A 22,310-nucleotide genomic window follows, 5' to 3' on the forward strand; every position below is an offset into this window, starting at 1 on the left:
CATACCCAAATAATCCAAATAAATAGCTTTTTATTTATTATTATTATAAAACTCAAATATTTTATTTGGCGTAAAAGGTCAAAAGGTGTGGAACCTACTCACAATTTGACATTTAAATAATTTAATAGCCTTTTATTTTATTTTATTTTATTTTTATTTTCTAAGATAACTTTTTTATTAAAAAAATCAAAATTAAAAAATTAAGAAAAATCTTTTAAAAAAAAAAAAAATCATCCTTGACAAAATATATACTATTGTTTTAAATTTTTTTAATTTAATATTCACGAACTACACTGACTATGTTAATAAGTTACGTGTTGTCAAAAGAAATGAAAATTAGCGTTTAGCTGTATAAGTGTTAAATTAATCGAGTTAATAATAATATTCTATTAAATAAAAAATTAAATTAAACATTTAGAGTTTAGTTGTATTAAATGGATCCATTCATATTTAAAAATTTTAAAATTTTCAAAAACTTTTATTTATATTTTAAAATAGAAAAGAAAAAAAGGAAAGAGGAAATATGGAAGCTTATTTGTCGATGCTAAAGCAGTCCAATTATGGAGTTTTTATTCCACATTGATTTCTTTGTCTTTTATGCATATTCCACCTTCATTATTAAAAAAACGACGACTCCAGCTCGACTTCTCGACTAAATGACTTGGGTATGATACGCTCAAACTTTTTACTACCATTTTCGACTCTTTGGGGGCGTTTTTTTACTTTTTCTGAGACATTTAAGGTTAGCATTTTACTTTTGAGCAAATTTAGATTATTTTATGCAAATTAGGTTTACGATAGCATCAAGGAAGGATAGTAACTTAGTAAGTGGCTTTACTATTGACTTGGTTGGGATGACTCGTTTGTTGTATGAACCAGGCGTGTTTTGCAGCCATCGTGTTTTATGATTATATGATGTATACTATGATATATGTTATGTTGCGTAAAAGTGATGGTATGATATCATATATACTATGATATGTTTATGTTATGTCATGGAACTATGGTATGTTATTGATGTTATTTGATGCATGAACCTCCATGTACAACATCATGTAAGCTCTGTTAATACATACGTCCTATGTCTTTGTGTAATAGTCCAAGTCCACCACGGGCAGATATTGTCTTCTTTGGGTTTTCTTCTAGACTTCCTCTCAAGGTTTTAAACAACATATACTAGGGAAAGGTTCCACACACTTCTAAGGAATGTTTTGTTCCCCTCTGCAACCAAGGTGGGATCTCTTAATTCACCCCTTTAGGGGCCCAATGTCCTCGTCGGTACACTGCCCCATGTTCAGCTCTAATACCATTTGTAACAGCCCAATCCCACCACTAATAAATATTGTTCTCTTTGGACTTTCCCTTTGAGTTTTCTCTCAATGTTTTAAAACGCATCTACTCGGGAGAGATTTCCACACCCTTATAAGGAATGCTTCATTTCCTTCTCCAAGCAATGTGAGATCTCACAATTTGAGACATTAGAAAACCATATATGTTAATCATGAACAATATTGCAAGTATCAAGTATGTATGTCTCATAGGAGTGTTATGTGAGGAAAAGATGCAGGTATGACTAGCAACATGAATATATGTTATGTTTTAATGTTACGGGACCTCATACATCGAGATACTTCCTCGTTATATTTAGTATGGATGTGTAACTTATGATATATATGTTCGACATGATATTATGAAGTTATTTCTCTCTATGACGTTTGACAATGTGAGTACGCTAGCCCGACGAGTTAGGTCTAGAGGTATGTATACGAGCCTGCCTAATGGGTCCATCTTCTAGGGAAGTACTACTATCCAACCTTGTTCGAATTAGAAAGTAGAACATAAGGTCATGTCACGGTATTTTTATAAAAATATAGGTCTCACCATGATTGCTTAGTGTTTGCAGTTCCCGACCCTAACAGTGGAGTTACTTACTGAGTATTTTTAAATACTCAAACCATATGCTACTTTTTTTCAGGTAAGGTAAGACATCTGTGAAGGTCATGGAACCGAAGCTAGGATAGTTGCTTTTTGTTTAAATTACAGCCTTTATGTTAGATCATGGCATTTTTGTTACTTTGAACTTTTTATTATTTCATTTCCGCTATTTCTATTGATGTTTACGTTTATTTGTAATAGATTTTATGAATGTTTAAGTACATGACATCATTTATAAAAAAAAGAAATTTAAATAAACTTTTTCACGCATATTAAACATGTACTACATGTAGTGGTGACCTTGTTTTTAATGGAAAAACATAGGTTCGGTATATTCTATTACTAATCAATTTTATGTCTATGAGGAATAAAAGAGGAATAAAAAGAATAATTTTTATCCACTACCCATAGACAATTAATATGTTAATTAGTAATAGTTTTTTTCAGAAAAATATTGATAGACAATTTTTTTTATTAGCAATTGATAGCTTACTTTTATGTCTCATTGATAGAACATTTTACATGTTCATTATTGATAGACGAAGTTTATTAATGATAGATACATCTACTGTTAGTATTACATTGTAACAAGAACGGTATGATTCTTGAATAAATGAGAGGTATATGAATGAACCGAGATTATGTCCGAATGATAGTAATCTTTAGAATAGGATGACTAAGAACAACCTAAAAGAATTAAAACTTACTATGTATTACCAACAAGGTGCATTTTTATTTTCGATAGCTTAATCATAATAACTCTAAATGTGAGCGAGGACAAAATATGCTGAAAGAATTCATGCTTGTCTATGAGGATAGACATTAGGTTCACTCTTAAAAGTGAGAAGTCAGTGTGAGCAAGTCGTAGAAGATGGAGAATGTTGAAGCTATCAAATTCTGAATCTAGATTCCAAATGTTGGACAAAGGGCCCTTTATCTTACAAGAAGTTGGGTCAAAAGTAATTTTTTCAATAGTTTGGAGGTCAATGACTTCAATCCAGAGGATCCTTAATAAATGAACTCCTACTTTTTAAGGGATTTTCCTACTTTTTAAGGGATTTTCTTTGAAGCGCTTTTTATTACTTTTTATTTTAAGGTTCCCTTTTCAAACCACAGCTGATAATCAGCTAGCAGAGAACAATTCAAGCACATTCAATAGACTTCGAACCACTAGAAGATCTTTCATTATACCAATGGATTACATTCAAGTTTCCTGCTAAACAACACATATCTTCGCAAATAGGAATGAACTGGAAGCAATTCACTCCAAAAAAGGATCTGTTTGTTTGCAATTCACTCTTGAATAAGAACAGTATCCCGGCATTGTTGCTGTAAAAACTTGCTAAAAGAGATCTGTTTGTTTGCAGTCTCCCAAGCTTCTTGCTTGTCATGGAGACAAAAACAAATATGCAATTTTTTTTATTCTCTTTCCAAACAGAAGTTCAGAGACGGAATTGGCAAAAAATAAAAAATGAATGGCATTGAATCAGTGCAATGTTACAGAACATAAAGGTTGAGTAGACCAATTTTCATGAGATAAGCCCCACTAATATAGCCTAGAACGTATACAAGGAAATTGTCACAAATATACAGCTAGAAAAATCCCCAAAAATCACCCTTTTATCACTTACAAGCCTATATCAGTCCAACGGGTAAACCCCTATTGAATGCACCTAACAACCTATCTCTCTATCATACATATCCCAAGAGCACCACGGATGAATGATTTCAATAACCCAAACATGCCGCTGGAGGAAGGAAAGCCATGAATGAATCAAATTAAGATATACAAAAGCGAAGACAAGAACTTGACCTAATGGTTGGAACAGCAGCAGCAGCAGGTGCCCGGCAGAAGGCAGACCTCTGGAGTTTTGCTTGCTCATCTTGAAATTAATAGCCAATCATCACTGTCACCAAGAGGCCTTGAAGTATTTTTCATGTACGTTTCGGTGGCTTAACAACCAGCTGCCTTTAGGAAGTTATCATATGGGCTCGAGGATGGTAGTTGCATGAGGTGGGGATAATGTTGGTACTCAGTTGCACAAGGTGCTGGATAAGTATCAGTGGACGAATTCCAGTGCATAGGAACATCCGTGTCAAGAAATGGATTGCCGCTCTGCATTTCAATGAATTTCCAAGTCAGATTTTACAAGAACGGGATGAACATACTATGCATACATGAGCTGATGTCAGTCTATGAAAGCAGGCAGATGAAAGTTCCAAAATACTTGCAAGAGATAATAATAAAATCTCAATTTCAACGAAGAATTTTTCCATTTTAACTTTTCCTCATACCAAGTATTTTGATCAAAAGCCAAGTATATGGTAGACAACGTACCTTATTTACAGCGAAGTGAACATGGCGTTGTGAAGGCTCTTCCTTTCCCACACTGTCATCATCACGATTGGAATTTTTAAACGAACCTTCATTATTTTGTTTCGAGGTAATGAAGTTGGATATCTTTTGCTGCTTATCTTCTGAAAGAGACTCGCAATTTCCAGCCATTTCCTTGTAAGGCATATTGGTCGGCAAGGACCCTGATACCCTTCCTACTTGATTTGTTATATCGGAAATCTGTATCATAGATTGTTAATAGGAGGAAGATACATTGATTAAACACCAGAGATAAACTGATACATTTTATTTCCCGTTTCCTCTAATTTGACATCTTAATTCTGTAGTTTTCTACTTAAATTTTGAGACAATATAGAAAACAAGATTTTGTTGTCTTTGTGAATGTTCATCTCATATGTTCCCTAAAAATGTATATGAGCTCATGTGCAAAGCTTAGCAACTTACCAAATTCAAAAGTTCATCAGCACTCATGAGACTTGGACCTTCTGGGGCCTTCGCTGTCTCATGATCATTTTGACTCTGAGGTTCATCGCATAGATTGTCGTTATCATTTGAAAATATGGGATTAACCTACAAAATACACTAAAATGTAAAAGAGAAGTCCACAACATGAAAATAGTTTGAAATATTAGACACATGAGATGAAGTGTGAGGAACCGTGTCAGAAGTTTTGTCATTCTTAGGTCCCCATTGATAAATTTCTCTAGGTGTCACAGAAAACTGAGTTCCTAATGGGCAAGTATCATCTGGAAAAAAATCTCGAAGCAACTGCTCTCGAATAGAAGGTAACTCGTTCTGCTTTAAAGAACACAACAATTCGTCACAACCACTAGAAAAGGAAATTATAACAATAAATTTTGTGGTATACTAAAAGAATGATTATTTGCAGTAAAAAAAGGGAAGATGTAATGGCTTACTTGTGACATATTTTGCAAGGTCTGCAAAATTAGCTTAGCAAATGACTCTTTAGACTGGCTTTCACTTGTATCGACCACAGAAAGTGACTTCACAGCATTTTCATTGTCTTCCTTAGATCCATAACCTGGTCTGCGATGGTCTTGTCCTAGATTAGCAACTTGTAACTTACAATCTTCAACTAACCGTAGAAACGGGTCAACCTAGTAAAAGTAGAAATTCAGAGGAAGAACTTAACTTATGAAACCTAAAATCTCAACTTTATTTGAAATCCACATTCCACGCAGTAAGATTAAGAGAAAGTCCAAAGTAAGATAAAGGAGAACCTACTTATATATCCAGTAAAGAGATATGTCAAACTAGAAGGTTAGACACATTAGTACTATGCATGAATTAGAGTAGCAACAAAAATTTTGCACGTACTACTTCACTAGTAAGGGCAACTTTAGCCCGAGGGGCAAGAGGCATGATGTTGTAGGCTTTTGCTGTGAAGATGATCATCGATGTTGCCAAAGTATAAAGGGACCTACGATGTGATGGTTTCAATTTCCCTGCAATTTGTAAAAGTTTCATTAAGTTGTAGAGATGGCCTAATGAAGGCCCACCCAAAGTGGTCATATGACTAGTAATGAAAAATATCTTTCCATCATAATATATTACGGATGTTAATTTTTTTTTTTCACTTTTTACAACCATCTTTACAGTTTTGGTCACTGAAGTCTTACCCAGCCACTTTAACCCACTAGATTACTAACCACCCCTCCACTCATATATTGAGTAAATAAACCAAATCATTTATTTAATCAATCAAAGAAAAAAAATTTCTTTTTTCTTGTTACAAAGACGAGGAGATTACCCTTAATTCTAGAATGATGCCACATGTAACTTGCAAAGGTTTTTATGGGGCTAATTCTTTGGATTCCAATCAAGATGACTAACCATTATAGGAAGTGAAAAGAATATGAGATGGAAAAGGCTTACAACTAATTCCCCCAAGTGTTTACCACAAAATTTCTAGGTAAAGAACAAAACTGGTCAGATATCACAACGTTTTCATGGCATGGTAGAATTATAAATCTGGCAAGATATCATATTAAATAAAATTTTAATAAGCTTAAAATGTTCTCTACCTCCAGTCAGGGAAATGCTTCGCAAGGAAAATGCTAGCTGGAAACTTCGAATGAGTGTTTCATGGCTGGAGTTCTATCAACACAGAGCATATCATAAGGAAAATTATCAAAGGGTATTCGTATATCAGTACTGGACAAATAATTATCAAATTGACAAATTCATACTGACTAATAACCATAAGCAAAGCTGAGTTCCTAATATTACAAGTTCCCATCAGAACTTTGTTACAGTTCACAAAAACTAAGAGAACTAAGGATTTCAATTCTCTCCATCATATTTAGAAGCTGAGCTGAGTTCTTCTATGAAATTAGAATATAATAAACTATAAAAAAACTGCAGCATTGTTGAAGCTCAAGGAACCATAGAGAAATTATTTAACTGAATTCCTTTGTTGCATAGACGCCATCTTTTCTGACTTTTTATATCAGCTAAATACAAGAGTTCATTATAATTCTGGGTAGTTAGAGAACTCCTGAGATGTTTAATACTTCTAATGACCCATGGGTTCCACAAAACCAGTCTGCCACTAGAACGAGGTCCAAGAGCCTCTAAGAGCCCTTCACTACGCATGAATCCAGATGTCCAAATCTGTGAGTTGCAACGTGTATTATTGCCCCTCAAGATGCAATTTTAATTGTCAAAATATATGATCCTCTACAATCAGTTTAACTCTTAAAATTAATACAATAACAAATACTTAAGTAACAAAATATAAAATAGCATTTCATCATAACTTTCAAGATGCTAAATACCCTCAAAACATTTCGTTACGGTTCGGTCATAAACAATGCTTATGGGTAAGTGCCCAAGTCGGACATATTCCATAGCCTCCATATCATATTCAAAGTTTTTCATGTCGATCCAATTCCAGGGTAAACGAGGTGAGAAATTAACAAATCATCATGTTTAGAATATTATAATACATATTTGATTGTAAAACAGACGCATCAACATCATTATTATAGGAACTTTTCTAGCCAATATCCTCAAAGTTCTCACAACATGGTGCAGTACATCGATCTAGGTTAGTAATCTAAATTTGCAACCACAAGATCCTCAAAATCACAAGTCATCATTTCTTTATTCACCTCAATGGAAAGTAGTCATACTCTAGCATTTACTTGGGAATAAACCATTGAACCATCTAATTGGTTAGCTCGAAAAACTTTCAGGCAGCTCGCAGAACTAATGAAATGGATTTTAACCACAAAATAAATTAGTTGTTGTTGCAAGCCTAAGTTATCTTGTTATTTTTCATATTAATTTCCAGAGGGTTATATGTGTCTATTATAAGGGAAGAAGGCTAACTAAATCTAGATACTAGGTAACAATAAGTCTGAATAGATCCCTAGATACAAGGTAACACAATAAATCTAAATAAATCCCTAGATAGTAAATCTAAGTAACAGGAGATCCTAGATACTAGAGATTACACAAATATCTCCTAACTTAATTCTTCTACTTTAACACTCCCTTAAACTAAGTAATAGATATCATTCCGTCTCAGCTAATAACTCATGAAACATTAACTTCTACTTTAAGGCTAAGCCTTCAACACTCCCTCAAACTGAGTAATAGATATCATTCAGTCACAACTTGGCTAATAACTCATGAAACAATAAATTCTACTTTAAGGCTAAGCCTTCAACACTCCCTCAAACTGAGTTATAGATATCATTCAGTCTCAACTTGGCTCTTAACTCATGAAACAGTAAGCTGTGAAGTTCTTTTGTAAGCAAACTTGTCAATTGAAGCCGTGAGAGCACATAACTCATGCATATTATCCTCTTGGAACACTTCCACAGATGTTACTTGTCTCCCATATGCTCACTCCTACTCCTCTTTGAGCACTTCCACAGGCATAACTTGCCCTCTCATGCTCACTTCTCTTGGAACTTCTACTGGTGTTCTTTGCCTCTCTCTTGCTATCTCCCCTTTGGAGCACTTTCACTGGCGTTGTTTGCCTCTCTTATGCTCTCTCCTCATCATTTCTCACAACTAGAAGAACATGCCTAGGGTTTATCCCATTTTTCTTGTCGTCACGCATTGCATTCCACAAATTCCCAAACCTTAGTGGGATAGCAGTTAGATAGATCAGAGCATCTACCACAGTGCGCAGCCATAGCGGCCTTTCTTAAAGTACTGTCTGATTCTTCTATCTGGGAATTGGAGTCTAGCCATAACAATTTGAAGATCTTAGTTTTGTCGCTTCCTTTTCTTTCTCCGACATCCTTGGCTCCCTCCATTATTGAATACTTCAAATCTGAAGTTCGAAATCTAATGCTTTGTGATGACGATTAGAAGAATGACTTGAGATTGTTCTTGAAGTATGGTATATTAGATTCTGGGTCTTCTTAAAAATTCTGGATTCTCAAAAATCGATGGAACAGGTGGGACTATATAATGATCCTCAAGGAAGAGAAAACATTATGGTTTCAAACCCACTGGCTTCTGCCTCTGTTACGCCAAAGGGCCAAATTGTTGGTGTCGTTGAATGGGCTTTGTCTGATGTTGCAATGGAAATCGCAAGTGGAACTGACGCAAGAGTCCATTCCAATGGGCTTTTGATGCTGCAAGGGGACTTTTACTCAAACGCACATTGAAGTTCAAGGCTTCAAGTGTTAAAGGAATTGCAAGTGGAAACGCAAATGGACCACTGATTTCGTCCCTTAATGTTACTGCTGGGATTCTTGAATTCACGATTCTGATTTCGTCCCTTAATGTTACAATTCAATTCTCAACCAGTTGAATGCCAAAATTGCTTCTCAAGCTTCTGGTGCAAATGGGCTTCACACATGAAACTGCGACTACAGCTACAAGCTTCTGCGATAGTTATGTATATCATAACCAGACCTTGACTGTCCCAATTATGTTCTTATGCAAGTGGTTGTCGGGATGAGGTTGTTCTTCCTCTATTACAAGATTTGGAAGGACCTTGGTCACGGTGAAATATTGGCAGATGTGAAGTCTCTAAATAACACTTGATCAAGGTGAGTGATCAAGTGCTAATGAAGGCTTCACTCATAAATTGGACTTTTCAGGCTAGAAAGGCTCTGATACCATGTTGCAAGTTTAAGTTATCTAACTATTTTTCATATTAATTTTTAGAGAGTTACCTACTTATAAAAGGCTATTATCAATAAAAGTCTGATTTTAGAGTCCAAGATAATTTGCAACAGGTACTTATCAATGGAGTCACCTTCAACTATTATCAATGTCAGGAGCATGCGTTTTCTAACAAATTCTTTTGAAGAATATTACCAGCTGATGCAAACTAATGAAAAGTATCCTTAAAATTGTCAAGATATCTATTTACTGTGCATGATAAGAAAATATCACTATCTTGTAATTGACTAACCTAGTGGAGGCCAGACTACTTTTTATAAGTAATTTTCTATCTCTAACATACCATAGACATAAAAATGATTGATGCTACCGTAGCTGCCAAAATTGTAGTCAGCACCAAATGAAGGAAAAAAGAAAGAACAACTTGGTGTCAGAAACCAAAGCATAAGATATAAATACTACCTTACAGGGAAATCTAGACTATATTCCTCCGGGCTTGCAGACAAAATATACTAATTCCGTATAATGATTGAACAGACAATACTAAATTTACCTTAGTCCGAGCAAATAGCAACACAAGGCAATAAGTATGAGCAATTGCTTCATAGTTTTCAGGTTCATTGAGTGGGGAGATAGATTGTGCCCATATTGATGAGAGAAGATTGGTAATCTGGCGGCTGCTAAGCCTAAGGGACGTTGTCTGAAGATTTAGTTCAACAAAATGATAATATTAAACCACGAGGGAACAATAATTGAGGAATCTTTAATTTAACAATAATAAAAAGACAAAACACATACCGGTTCCTTTTCTGAACTTCCCAAAGGTTTCTCGTCAGCAACTGTACTAGATGACTTTTTCATACTATAAGCTCGGCTGTAACCAGACTGCAATGGACTCTCCTCTTCTATAGTTGAACCTGGAACTGACATTGATGGATCCCTTTTCCCCGAGTGAACTCGACTGTAACTTGACTTCAGTCTGTTTAAAATGGAGTCACCTTCAACTTTCGTAGCCTGTTGATTTATAGGTCTTTCGTCCATCTTTTGAAACATGTTCTCCTGTAGAGAATAAGGCTCATCTTTCACTTTCTGAAAAAGCGCCGCTGAAGAGGAGAACACTGACACAGTTCTTGAGAGAGTCCTTTGAATATAAGTAGGCTTTCCAGAGTGGGGTACAGAAGCATGAGGACGTGGGCAGACAGATGATGGAACAAGAACAACAGAAAATATGCGGTGAGCACCAACCCTAGTTTCATGGTCTGAGCAGACCATTGCAAGAAGTAATTGATGGAATAACGCCTCAGGAAAGGCCTGCAAAACATATCAAGTCAAAAACGGCTGGGTAGAGAGGGAGGAAGAGAACAAAAATGGTGGAGAATAAGACTGAACCACAATCTTAGGAATTCAGGGAGAAAAAATATTAGATGCTCTTGCCTTATCTTTATACACAAGATTTGGTATTGACGCCACGATCTGAGATGTACGGTAGACAGTAGAAATTAATGTTCTGGACATAACAGGAATATTTGACAAGTTTTCCAGCATGGCAGCCATCATGTCTAGAATAAGACCAGCATCTCCTACCTAAACAACATTGCAGGAAAATCAACACGAAATCCACAACAATGTCAAGAAGTTAGAAAGGTTATAATAATTTAAATTAAATTGAGAAGATTTCAAACATAGTCATTCATAGTGTGCATGCGAAAGTCAAAGGCAACGACTTAAGATCTTCATGACTGTATTACATCTAAATTTACAACGGAAAGACCTTGCCTTTAAATAGGCGTTTTCAGGTAACCTGCAAAACTAGTAAAGAATTTGTAATGACCGGTATGAGGGGTATCTACAGCCTAACAACTGCTCTTTTATACGGAAACTGCTAGCAATTTAATATGAAGAAATAGGTTGCATCCGTGTACATGAATCCTGCGTCAAAAAAATGATTAAGAGAATCTAGAGAAGCACAAATGAAAGCAAAATTACCTTTCGTGACAACTCCACAAGGCATGCATCAACTGATGCTTGGTGTTTTCGGTTCCACTCAACAACTTCCGCTCCCAAGTTACCATCATCAAGGGAGCAATGTATACTTTTTCGAAGATGTCTCATCATATCACCTAGTGCATTAATTATGGCCACTGAGGGTTGGGCATTTGTTTGCTGAGCAAGGGAGGTGGCAATATTAATAATGTCAATTTGCATGGCAGGATCTTTTAGAACATTCTTGTGATCGAGGTGCTTGATTAAAATTGCAAGCATAAAGTGTGAGTTGTGCCCTGTAAGAAAAAAATGAACCATGAAAATCACTAGTACGATTATAGAAATATAGGAAGAAGTTGGAAGTCGTAGTTTAGATCTCAAAGTCCGCAAACTTCTTGAAAAATCTTGGAGAGGAGGAAAATAATACCCAAATTCTCCATAATTATTTGCATATCCAACAAGACAGAAAGACCAAGCCCAAGTTTTGGAGACCAAAGATTGCCAGTATCAAAATAACGGAAGAAACATTCCAAGACACGTCGTATAGTTGTAGCTTCCTTGGCCAACTTAGCAATGTTATGTAGGCATACCCTTGCCCAAAATTCTGGATTCTTTACGTCTTCTCTGTTAGATATAAGAATGTTATTAATTGAAAAATCAGATATTTTTAGTCTAAGAAGCACGAACACGGATGCAGGATACGAATATAAGAAGAAACAACCAGGACACAACATATACAAAATTTAGATGTACATAAAATCCAATAAGTCATTCGGACCACTTAAACTTAATGAAAACAAAGCCCAACATGCAACAAACTACCCATTAAAAATCCACAAAATAAATTTTATAGAAAACTGTAATTAAAGGGAAAAAAAAAAACCTAACCTTAAAAAACTCATCTCCCCTGATTGTAATTTATAAAAAAAGAAAAAGGAACACGCAACTTCGCTAGTTAGAAACATGTCAAGAGCGTGTCCGATACTGACCCTTCTCCTATATTGGCGTATCCATGCTTCATAGAATATAGTTAAGAGTATAGTTTTGTAGTTGCAAGACATGAACTTACGGAGATACATTCATTTCCCCCTTTTCAGTTACTATCATCCTCCACGAAGACATCCTTGCCAAGTGTTCCTGTGAACGGGGAACTGCCTCACCGCTTGAATTCTGAGTATCTTGCCCGTCTTGGGAAGAACTGGAAGTACTTTTAAAGTCTCCATAATTATCCAACACAACAGAAATGACCTAAAAATTGACCAGCAACATAAGAAATTATAATAAGTCTAATATCTAGAATAAACAAGAGAATCAATCAGAGATCAACATATTTCTCACAGCCCACTACCGTACGGAAATTATCTGTTCATGTACTACTAGGAACTACAGCGAGAAAATGATGATAATGCGATAAATGAAAAGCTACTTACATTGTCAAATTCTGTTGATATATTGGAAAATTCACCCATAAACCAAACCTGCAGATGAAACATTCAGATAAAAATAATTATTTCCAGAAACAGTTGCATTAAAGACATATATATGAAATGCGATTTAAAAGGTGAAAGGCACATGAGAAGAGCAGACATTGGAAAGGAAAACTTAGTTCGGGACAACAATTTGTTTTTTGGGTATTCTCAACAATATATTCTCACGGTGTCTCAACAGTATGTTCTTACGTTGGGTATTCTGAACATTTCTCCTTTCACAATCAACCTGGGCTAAACATTTGGGTTGCCAAAAAGAATAGCGGCATTTGCCCATTCAACAGTTACAAATTAGAATGTTTGATGGAGAATTGAAGTGAGGTGTTATACCAGTATTCTGTCCAATGCACCCATATTGCCAAAGCAATTTTCTTAAAGCGAAGTATCCAAAATAGATCTCAAGGAAATGGTTAACCAACACTTTCTACCCATCAGATTCTTGTGCGAGTGGGATGAAGTTCGAAGAGCTTTAGCCAAATAAGCACATAAACACACTGTTCCAAAATTATTGAATTTCGTATTTTGTGGAGCCTTATTATAACTCTGTTAAAAAGTAGCAACTGCCAACAAAGTGATAGCCATTTTAGAGTTAGGAAGTGGGTGTACTTTTATGATCAATCACCACCACGCCTTCGGAGCAGTAACGCTTCAATAAATAGACTATTAGGTCTTCTTACACCATAGTTAGTAGGAGTAAAGGCAACAGACAGCCCGCTTGTTACATTGTCATGTAATTGTCTCTTTTGACAGACCTCACAACCTTGAGCTTAAATTTAATTCAGGAGTACCTAGCTTGGAATTTTCATATTATTTAGTAAAGCATTTTAATTAGATAAAATTATGAAAAAGGTATCTTACTAATGATAATATATCTGATTCCTATTCTAATTCCTAATAATCTCGTAAACAACATCGATAGGTTTCTGATTTCGAGTCTAGACAACTCCTAGTAAACAATATCAAAAGAATGAAATTTCCATTCCAATTAATTTCATTTTCATTCCTAGGAAGTAAACGGCAACTAAACATAAAAATAGAGTATTCTAATAAATATATCTTCAAGTTTTTCAATTTAATCAAAACCAGAAACTGAATGATTCATTTTAGCATGGGTACCATATGCTTCATTAAAAATAAATTGTCAATAAAAGAATTGTTGGTATAAGCATGTTTATGCAATCTTAGGTTTCTAACAGATTGAAAGGCCAACACATGAAGTACGTGCATAAAGATTACATAGTAATACATCCAAATAAACATAGTGCAGATTACCATAGCTGAGAGGGCTTGAAGGCTAGCACAACGCATCTGTTTTTCTGTCGCTTCCTCCCCTAATTCTTGAGCTATAAGGCAAAGTTTGGGAATCATTCCATCTAAGTTAAACATATAGGTACTGTCCCTCTGCATAGTTAATAAATGTACATAAGTATAAGAAAAGTTTACAAGGAATAATTGTAAGTTAATTCATCACACCCTTCCAAAAATAGATCAAACAGCATTCTGAAAAGGTACAATTCTGGTAATCCTTACCTGGTTATTGACAAAATCAAAGAGTGCTTGGCATCCCAACATTCGCATTTCATTATGACGTGCTTGATCCAGTAGAATGTGGATGATGCCAAGCAAGCTACTTGCAAATAGAGGCCTGCAATAGTTATATATGCCAATTAAAACTTTCAAATGCTTGTAAGTATTATATTTTGAGGTTAGGACACGTCATAAATCAATAAGCATGCTTATTATCCACCATCCAATTCTCCATACATCGCAAATGGTTTCCAGAAAATTTGTTCTGAAGAAAAATAACTTAACCTACAGTCACAAATGGCTAAAAAGATATCATGATTTATAAAATTTAACTATATAATTTCATTTTACATNAAAAAAAAAAAAAAAAAAAAAAAAAAAAAAAAAAAAAGTGAAATTACGCGAAACGATTGATTTGAAATCCATTGACAAGGAAAATACATGTGCATGAAACAGACACTCCAGGTAATTATGACATGCAAAAGATTCACACACAGTAACTTCATCAACTATCTATCAATATTACCAAAAGCTTTAAAAAAATTCATTTCCTACAATATTTGGAAACTTCTTTCATGTCTTATCGATGACCAATCATGATAAATATTATTCTCTTGTTCTCCAATATCAATATCGACAGTACCCTTGTAACAAAAAGTTATGTCTACCTCAATTCATAACAAGACTAAGACTTTGTGCTCAAGAGTAACCAAAACACAATCATTGGTCATAGAACAAAGTAACTCCTAAAGACTGTGCTCAAGGTAATCTAGAAATCTCTACTAACAAGCCTTCCGAAAAAGACAATTTACTGGGGCATATAAAAAAGACAAACTCCTAAATATTTGTGCCAGTGCTCATTTTATGTCAGTGTCATGAAAAGGTTCTATTTGATTAAAAAAACCAGTGATATGGCTGAGATGTAAGCATGTATTAGCAACTTGTACTACTCAACAAAATTTAGCTTTTCTGGAGCAAAGCTGATAGCTATCTCACAGAAAGATCCAGGAAAATGATATTCATGTTCAAAAATTTCACTGCCATCACAAAATTAAATAAGGAACTCACATTTGCTCTTTACAAGAAAATAAAAGCTTTCTGTAGATACATATGATGACTTTAACCGAGTTCAATTGCTCGTTTCTCAATTCCCTGTAAAATCTCTGCTCAAGATAAGTTGTAATCTGCAAAAAAATAAAATATTAAGAGAAAAAAAATAAGGTGTTATAAATACAAATCATGAAAGTACTATGATCTCCATACCCGAGGGACCAAGCAATGGATATATCATAATGACAAACAGCTGAAGCATGCCAAAAAAATTTAAATAAAGAAGATTGAACCAAAGATATGCTTAACCTCTGATATTGGGAATTAAATTTTAGTGGGGAGAGAGGAAAAACTAGAGCATCCAAATCAAACATTTAGCAAGGCCAAGTAAACAGTAGAATTGCTACAGAGGAAATCAAGTAATGATACACAAAGTCCGAGTTTGACAATTAAGTTTCCCATAGACCTTCAAATTATCAACTCTTCTATCATATGATTTCTCAAGGGGAAAAAATAACGTAAAGAGATGGAGAAATCTGCCAAGCTTGATTAATATCAACATAGTTCTGCACCGCCTTCCATATTGAAGGATTCCATAACCTCCTTGTCAATAGCAGTTCAATCTACATAGCAATTACTACACATTATCTTTGCCTCTAGATACATGAGACAGAGAATAACAAATTTTTGTATGATAAATAAGAATAATCGAAGAACAGGGAACCAAGATATTAATGAAAATAAAGTTCAGGTAAGCGGCACCTTGGGAACCCGAAAAGGGTTTTTTGATGCATATTCACATAATTTACCGATCATCCTTTCATTAGGTTCATCACCCTGCGAAAACATGATGCGAAGGTTCAATATCAGAACTGGATTCTGAGAAGCGAACATATAGTTCTTTCAGGCACAAAAACAGTAATATAAACACAAAATAGGAGGTGAACATAAAAACCAACCAAGAAACATGAGGAATGAAAAATGCAGTTTATTTAGAGATGGAGAAAGAACCGGAGAGCGAGGGAAGATGTCCCTAAGCAGCTTCTTGTAGCGCTTGATTGGCTGCCTGGACCTGGTACTCAATGCAGGGCAAAAGAAACACAGAGTTCCACATACGGGCAACACCTGGCGCGAAACCATTCCCGTTGGCAGGAGAAGGAATTCTCAAATTTATTTTGCCCTTAAACAACGAAATACATTCGCTAGGCAAGGATAGAATGCGAAAACGAAGGGAGATTGGAAGAACGCTGCAAGCTCTGGGAGGAGGACCCGATCGAAACGGGGTTGGATTGGATTGGCCTTTCCCTCGGAAAGCTGTGAAAAGGGATTGACGTCCGGTTCCGGTATGTGATCTCCGAGACCTCCACCGAAACAAAAATGGCGGACATCAAAATCATTTTATACCTCCATCATGCACTCCCCTCCATTTTCGGCTAATTGATCTCCTGGTTCTTGGCTTTCGCAACCCTACACCTATCGTTCTCATTCCTCTCTTCATAACTACCAAATTAGGTACAGTTATTTTCCCGCTTCCTCTAGTTTTCTGGTTTTTAATTATTATGTTCTTTCCAATTACTTTCAATTTAATTTTTTTTTTTTTTTTTAAAAAAACATAAAATTTTTATGCTAAAATAATTTCAATAAATAGAATCAACAAAATTCTTTTATTTCAAAAATAAAGAAAATTAAAAATTTCATACCGTTTTCGTGGTTTGTATTTCGAGTTATAATCTTTCAAAGTTTGTTGAAAAATGTGTTCTTCGCCAGAACTAACCTATAAAACTTTTCATTGGTTGGGACATTCTAGACCTTATTTGATTTTTTCATGAAACTTGTTGGAAATCTCATATGAAACGTGTGTATGAGTTGGTAGGAGGGGAAGTGATTAACTATAGCCTTCAAATTTAGAAGAAACCCGAGTAAGGAAGACCCATAATCTAAAATATTCAAACTCGTGTTGTAGGAATCCTCATGTTAGGGATAGTTGATCGTTTATTAGATATTTGCCTTACATTACGGCTTAACATATTTGCCCCTTTATTACACGCAAATATATTGTATTCATTTATTATTCTTTCCTCCTATGGTTCTTTCCATATTATTTGTAATTTACCATAATTCTCTATACTGTAAGTAAATGATTATAAATAGAGAACTACACTAAATGATTATAAATAGAGAATTTTCCCCACCATTTAGGTATGGTGGTTTCAGCAAACATTTTCATGGTATTACAGCTTTTTCTGGTTTAACAACCGTGATCCTTTCTTCTCTATGACTTCCGAATCCTCTTATCATCTTCTTCCTTTCAACACTCTAATCTATATGATCACCATCAAACTTTCTTCATCCAATTATCTTCTTTGCAAAAAGCCAACTTCTCCCTCTCCTTGAGAGTCAAGACATGCTGGGCTATGTTGATGGAACTATGCTCCACCACCTCGCTTTGAACTAGAAACCTCCTCGACACTCAACCCCAAATATTTGGCGTGGAGAGCAGCCGATCAATGACTTCTCTATCTCTTGCTCTCCTCTCTCACCGAGGAAGCCATTGCTGTTGTCGTTGGTCTCTCCACTGCACGTGATGTTTGGCTTGCATTGGAAACTACGTTCAACCATCATTCGAAAGCTCGTGAACTGAAGGATGACTTGCAACTGATGAAACGTGGCATCAAACCTGTTGCTGAGTATGCCCGTGCCCTCAAAACAATTTGTGATCAACTTCATGTCATTGGTAGACCCGTCGAGGACATTGATAAAGTGCACTGGTTCCTTCGTGAACTCGGCATCAATTTTTCAGCTTTTTCTACTGTTCAGATGGCTCTCACCCCTATCCCCTGTTTTGCTCAACGCTCCCTTGAGTCTGTTGACTCTGGCAATTCGGAGGAAAACGTCGACGAAAAAACTGACCGAAGGTTTATTTGAAAGAAAAAATAGCGGAAGTAGAAGGAGAGAGGGAGAGATTTGCTGAAGACTCGATGTTTTATTTCTCTTCAGTTGAATTCTTTAAATAACAAACCTAATTACAAAAATAGAAAAACTAATTACAAAAATAGAAAAGTGGGCGAAGACTTCGCCCAAAGTTGGCAAAAATGGCAGCTAGAATTAAGCTCTTCCATTGGCGTGAATTCAGAAGTTTTGAGACGTCAAAACAACCTAACTAAATGTAAGGAACATAGCTTTTATTTAACAATCTCCTCCTAAAAGTTGTGCTATATCTACCTTATTATTTGACCTCCAATCTTTGAGCGTAGTTCTTCAAATTTTACCCACGCCAGGGACTTGGTGAAAATGTCTCCAAGTTATTCCTCTGTTCGGATGAAATCAATCTTGATGAGCCCTCGATTTGCACATTCTCGAATGTAGTGAAATCTGATTTCTATGTGCTTGCTCCGATCGTGTAAAACTGGATTTTTGATCAGGGAGATCGTAGCTTTGTTGTCTACGTATAGCATTGGTGGATCGCTTTCTCTCCCGATGAGTTCTTCCATTAGTCGCGCAAGCCAGACCCCTTGTGTTGCTACCATCGAAGCGGCGATGTATTCTGCTTTGCAGGAAGGCAAAGCAACTACCTTCTGTTTTGTTGATTGCCAGTAGATCGCGCCGTCTGAGAGGAAGTAGATCATTCCGCTGGTGCTATTACGATCATCAACGTCACCGGCCATGTCACTATCACTATAGCCAACCAGCTTGAGTTTCTCCTTTCCTCTCCCTGCGTAGTATCTTACACCCCAGCCTCTGGTTTCGGCTACATAGCGCAGGATGTGCTTGACAGCCACTAGATGCTCCTCCCTAGGTGCTTCCATAAACCTGCTCACATATCCAACAGAATAAGCAAGATCAGGACGAGTGTTTACCAGATAGCGCAGACTCCCGACAATGCTGTAGTAATTGGTGAAGTCGACTGTCGTCATAGTGCCGGCCTTCCTTAGTTGAAGTCGAGCCTCCATTTGCGTCCTTGTAGGATTACTGTCAACAAGCCCAGTTGTGTCCAGCAGCTTCTTCGCGTGTGCACTTTGGCAGATGGAGATGCCAGTAGAATTCTGTTGCACTTCGATGCCGAGGTAGTAGCTGAGCACGCCGAGATCGCTCATCTCGAAGTTCTTTGACATCTCCTTCTTGAATCTTTCGAGGACTTCCACGTCGCCTCCAGTGATTATGAGGTCGTCGACGTACACTCCCACGATCAGCCGCTGCTTGCCACGGCCGTGCATGTATATGCCATGCTCAGAGGCACAACGCTTGAATTTCTGTGACAGTAGGGTACTGTCGAGCTTCGCGTTCCAGGCTCGTTGGGCTTGTCGAAGCCCGTAGAGTGCCTTGTGCAGGCGCAGTACCTTACCGAGGTTGTCGTTGCGCAGTACATCTCCTTCAGCTCTCCGTTAAGGAAAGCAGACTTCACGTCCTGATGAACCTCCCAAGAGTAATGTGCCGCAATCTCCGTTAAGGAAAGCAGACTTCACGTCCTGATGAACCTCCCAAGAGTAATGTGCCGCAATTGCCAGCAAAAGACGGACGGATTCTAACCTTGCCACTGGCGCAAATACCTCTTCGAAGTCCACTCCGTGATCCGCATTGAAAAATCATCGACGGATTCGTCGTCCAATCCCAACGAAATTTGATTCCCTCTCAGGCCGATTGCGCGGTATCGCCCGTCATCACGACGTCGACCTCTTTGTGGCGGTGATGGAGATGTCGGCACACGACGGCGGCGTGGAGAAGTGAGTGAGCCTGCACGATATGGACCCCATGTTATGTGTGTTTTCACGCTTTGCATTTTCTTCTACTCAAACCTGAGACTTGTGTATTGTTAGCTCGACGCTCTAACCACTTGAGCTATTCAACTTGACTGTTGATAAGATTGGCTCTTCTGTAATGATATACCACCGATCGCTTTAACTTGGCTCTGATACCACTTGTTGACTCTAGCAATTGACTCTGGCAATTCTGAGGAAAACGTCGACGAAAAAACTGGCCGAAGGTTTCTTCGAAAGAAAAAATAGCGGAAGTAAAAGGAGAGAGGGAGAGATTTGCTGAGATGTTTTATTTCTCTTTAGTTGAATTCTTTAAATAACAACCCTAATTACNCTAACCTTGCCACTGGCGCAAATACCTCTTCGAAGTCCACTCCGTGATCCGCATTGAAAAATCATCGACGGATTCGTCGTCCAATCCCAACGAAATTTGATTCCCTCTCAGGCCGATTGCGCGGTATCGCCCGTCATCACGACGTCGACCTCTTTGTGGCGGTGATGGAGATGTCGGCACACGACGGCGGCGTGGAGAAGTGAGTGAGCCTGCACGATATGGACCCCATGTTATGTGTGTTTTCACGCTTTGCATTTTCTTCTACTCAAACCTGAGACTTGTGTATTGTTAGCTCGACGCTCTAACCACTTGAGCTATTCAACTTGACTGTTGATAAGATTGGCTCTTCTGTAATGATATACCACCGATCGCTTTAACTTGGCTCTGATACCACTTGTTGACTCTAGCAATTGACTCTGGCAATTCTGAGGAAAACGTCGACGAAAAAACTGGCCGAAGGTTTCTTCGAAAGAAAAAATAGCGGAAGTAAAAGGAGAGAGGGAGAGATTTGCTGAGATGTTTTATTTCTCTTTAGTTGAATTCTTTAAATAACAACCCTAATTACAAAAATAGAAAAGTGGGTGAAGACTTCGCCCAAAGTTGGCAAAAAATGGTAGCTAGAATTAAGCTCTTCCATTGGCGTGAGACGTCAAAACAACCTAACTAAATGTAAGGAACATAGCTTTTATTGAACAGAGTTCTCTTACTCCACTCCTACAGCATTCACAGCCACTAATCGTGGTCGCACCCATGGAAGCCACAATTCTTCCTCTAGCAACCAGCAAGGTTGTTCTTATTTNGTCGACCTCTTTGTGGCGGTGATGGAGATGTCGGCACACGACGGCGGCGTGGAGAAGTGAGTGAGCCTGCACGATATGGACCCCATGTTATGTGTGTTTTCACGCTTTGCATTTTCTTCTACTCAAACCTGAGACTTGTGTATTGTTAGCTCGACGCTCTAACCACTTGAGCTATTCAACTTGACTGTTGATAAGATTGGCTCTTCTGTAATGATATACCACCGATCGCTTTAACTTGGCTCTGATACCACTTGTTGACTCTAGCAATTGACTCTGGCAATTCTGAGGAAAACGTCGACGAAAAAACTGGCCGAAGGTTTCTTCGAAAGAAAAAATAGCGGAAGTAAAAGGAGAGAGGGAGAGATTTGCTGAGATGTTTTATTTCTCTTTAGTTGAATTCTTTAAATAACAACCCTAATTACAAAAATAGAAAAGTGGGTGAAGACTTCGCCCAAAGTTGGCAAAAAATGGTAGCTAGAATTAAGCTCTTCCATTGGCGTGAGACGTCAAAACAACCTAACTAAATGTAAGGAACATAGCTTTTATTGAACAGAGTTCTCTTACTCCACTCCTACAGCATTCACAGCCACTAATCGTGGTCGCACCCATGGAAGCCACAATTCTTCCTCTAGCAACCAGCAAGGTTGTTCTTATTTTCACAAAAACAACTCTTCCAATCGAGGACGAACCCACTCAGGTCAAGGTCATCGACCACCTCACTGCCAAATATGCAGCAAAGAGGGCCATTATGTTGCTCGCTGCAACCAACGGTATGTTCGACCTAATTCTACTTATGCTCACCTTGCTGAAACCTTCAACAAGTCCTATTCTATTGCTAGACCCGATGCTGCTGATTAGTTTTTGGATACTAGGGCTTTGGCCCATATGACCGTCGACCCATCTATTTTGGATCAATCTAAAAATTACACGAGTAAGGACTGNTGATAAGATTGGCTCTTCTGTAATGATATA

At 37.1% G+C, this 22,310-nt stretch overlaps 1 protein-coding gene across 3 annotated transcripts; it reads right to left on the reverse strand.

Annotated features, from left to right (window-relative positions):
* Positions 1 to 3,389: 3,389 nt before the first annotated feature.
* On the reverse strand, positions 3,390 to 16,955 carry LOC111783285. 3 transcript variants are annotated; one of them, XM_023664209.1, is made up of 20 exons: positions 16,462 to 16,955; positions 16,213 to 16,287; positions 15,469 to 15,584; positions 14,404 to 14,518; positions 14,146 to 14,274; positions 12,817 to 12,864; positions 12,456 to 12,634; positions 11,814 to 12,010; positions 11,390 to 11,682; positions 10,838 to 10,987; positions 10,301 to 10,714; positions 10,202 to 10,267; positions 9,957 to 10,103; positions 6,337 to 6,409; positions 5,630 to 5,757; positions 5,209 to 5,409; positions 4,949 to 5,089; positions 4,736 to 4,861; positions 4,274 to 4,510; positions 3,390 to 4,051 (listed from the first exon to the last, which is right to left on the reverse strand). In XM_023664209.1, the coding sequence occupies exons 1-20, from the start codon at positions 16,588 to 16,590 to the stop codon at positions 3,890 to 3,892; spliced, it is 3,126 nt and encodes a 1,041-aa protein (XP_023519977.1). In that variant the 5' UTR covers positions 16,591 to 16,955; the 3' UTR covers positions 3,390 to 3,889. The 3 variants fall into 3 exon arrangements, with proteins under 3 accessions (XP_023519977.1, XP_023519976.1, XP_023519975.1); XM_023664208.1 differs by having other exon boundaries at positions 4,949 to 5,086; positions 10,202 to 10,714; XM_023664207.1 differs by having other exon boundaries at positions 10,202 to 10,714.
* Positions 16,956 to 22,310: the final 5,355 nt, after the last annotated feature.

Source organism: Cucurbita pepo, chromosome LG20 (genome assembly GCF_002806865.2).
Source record: "Cucurbita pepo subsp. pepo cultivar mu-cu-16 chromosome LG20, ASM280686v2, whole genome shotgun sequence".
NCBI lineage: Eukaryota > Viridiplantae > Streptophyta > Magnoliopsida > Cucurbitales > Cucurbitaceae > Cucurbita > Cucurbita pepo.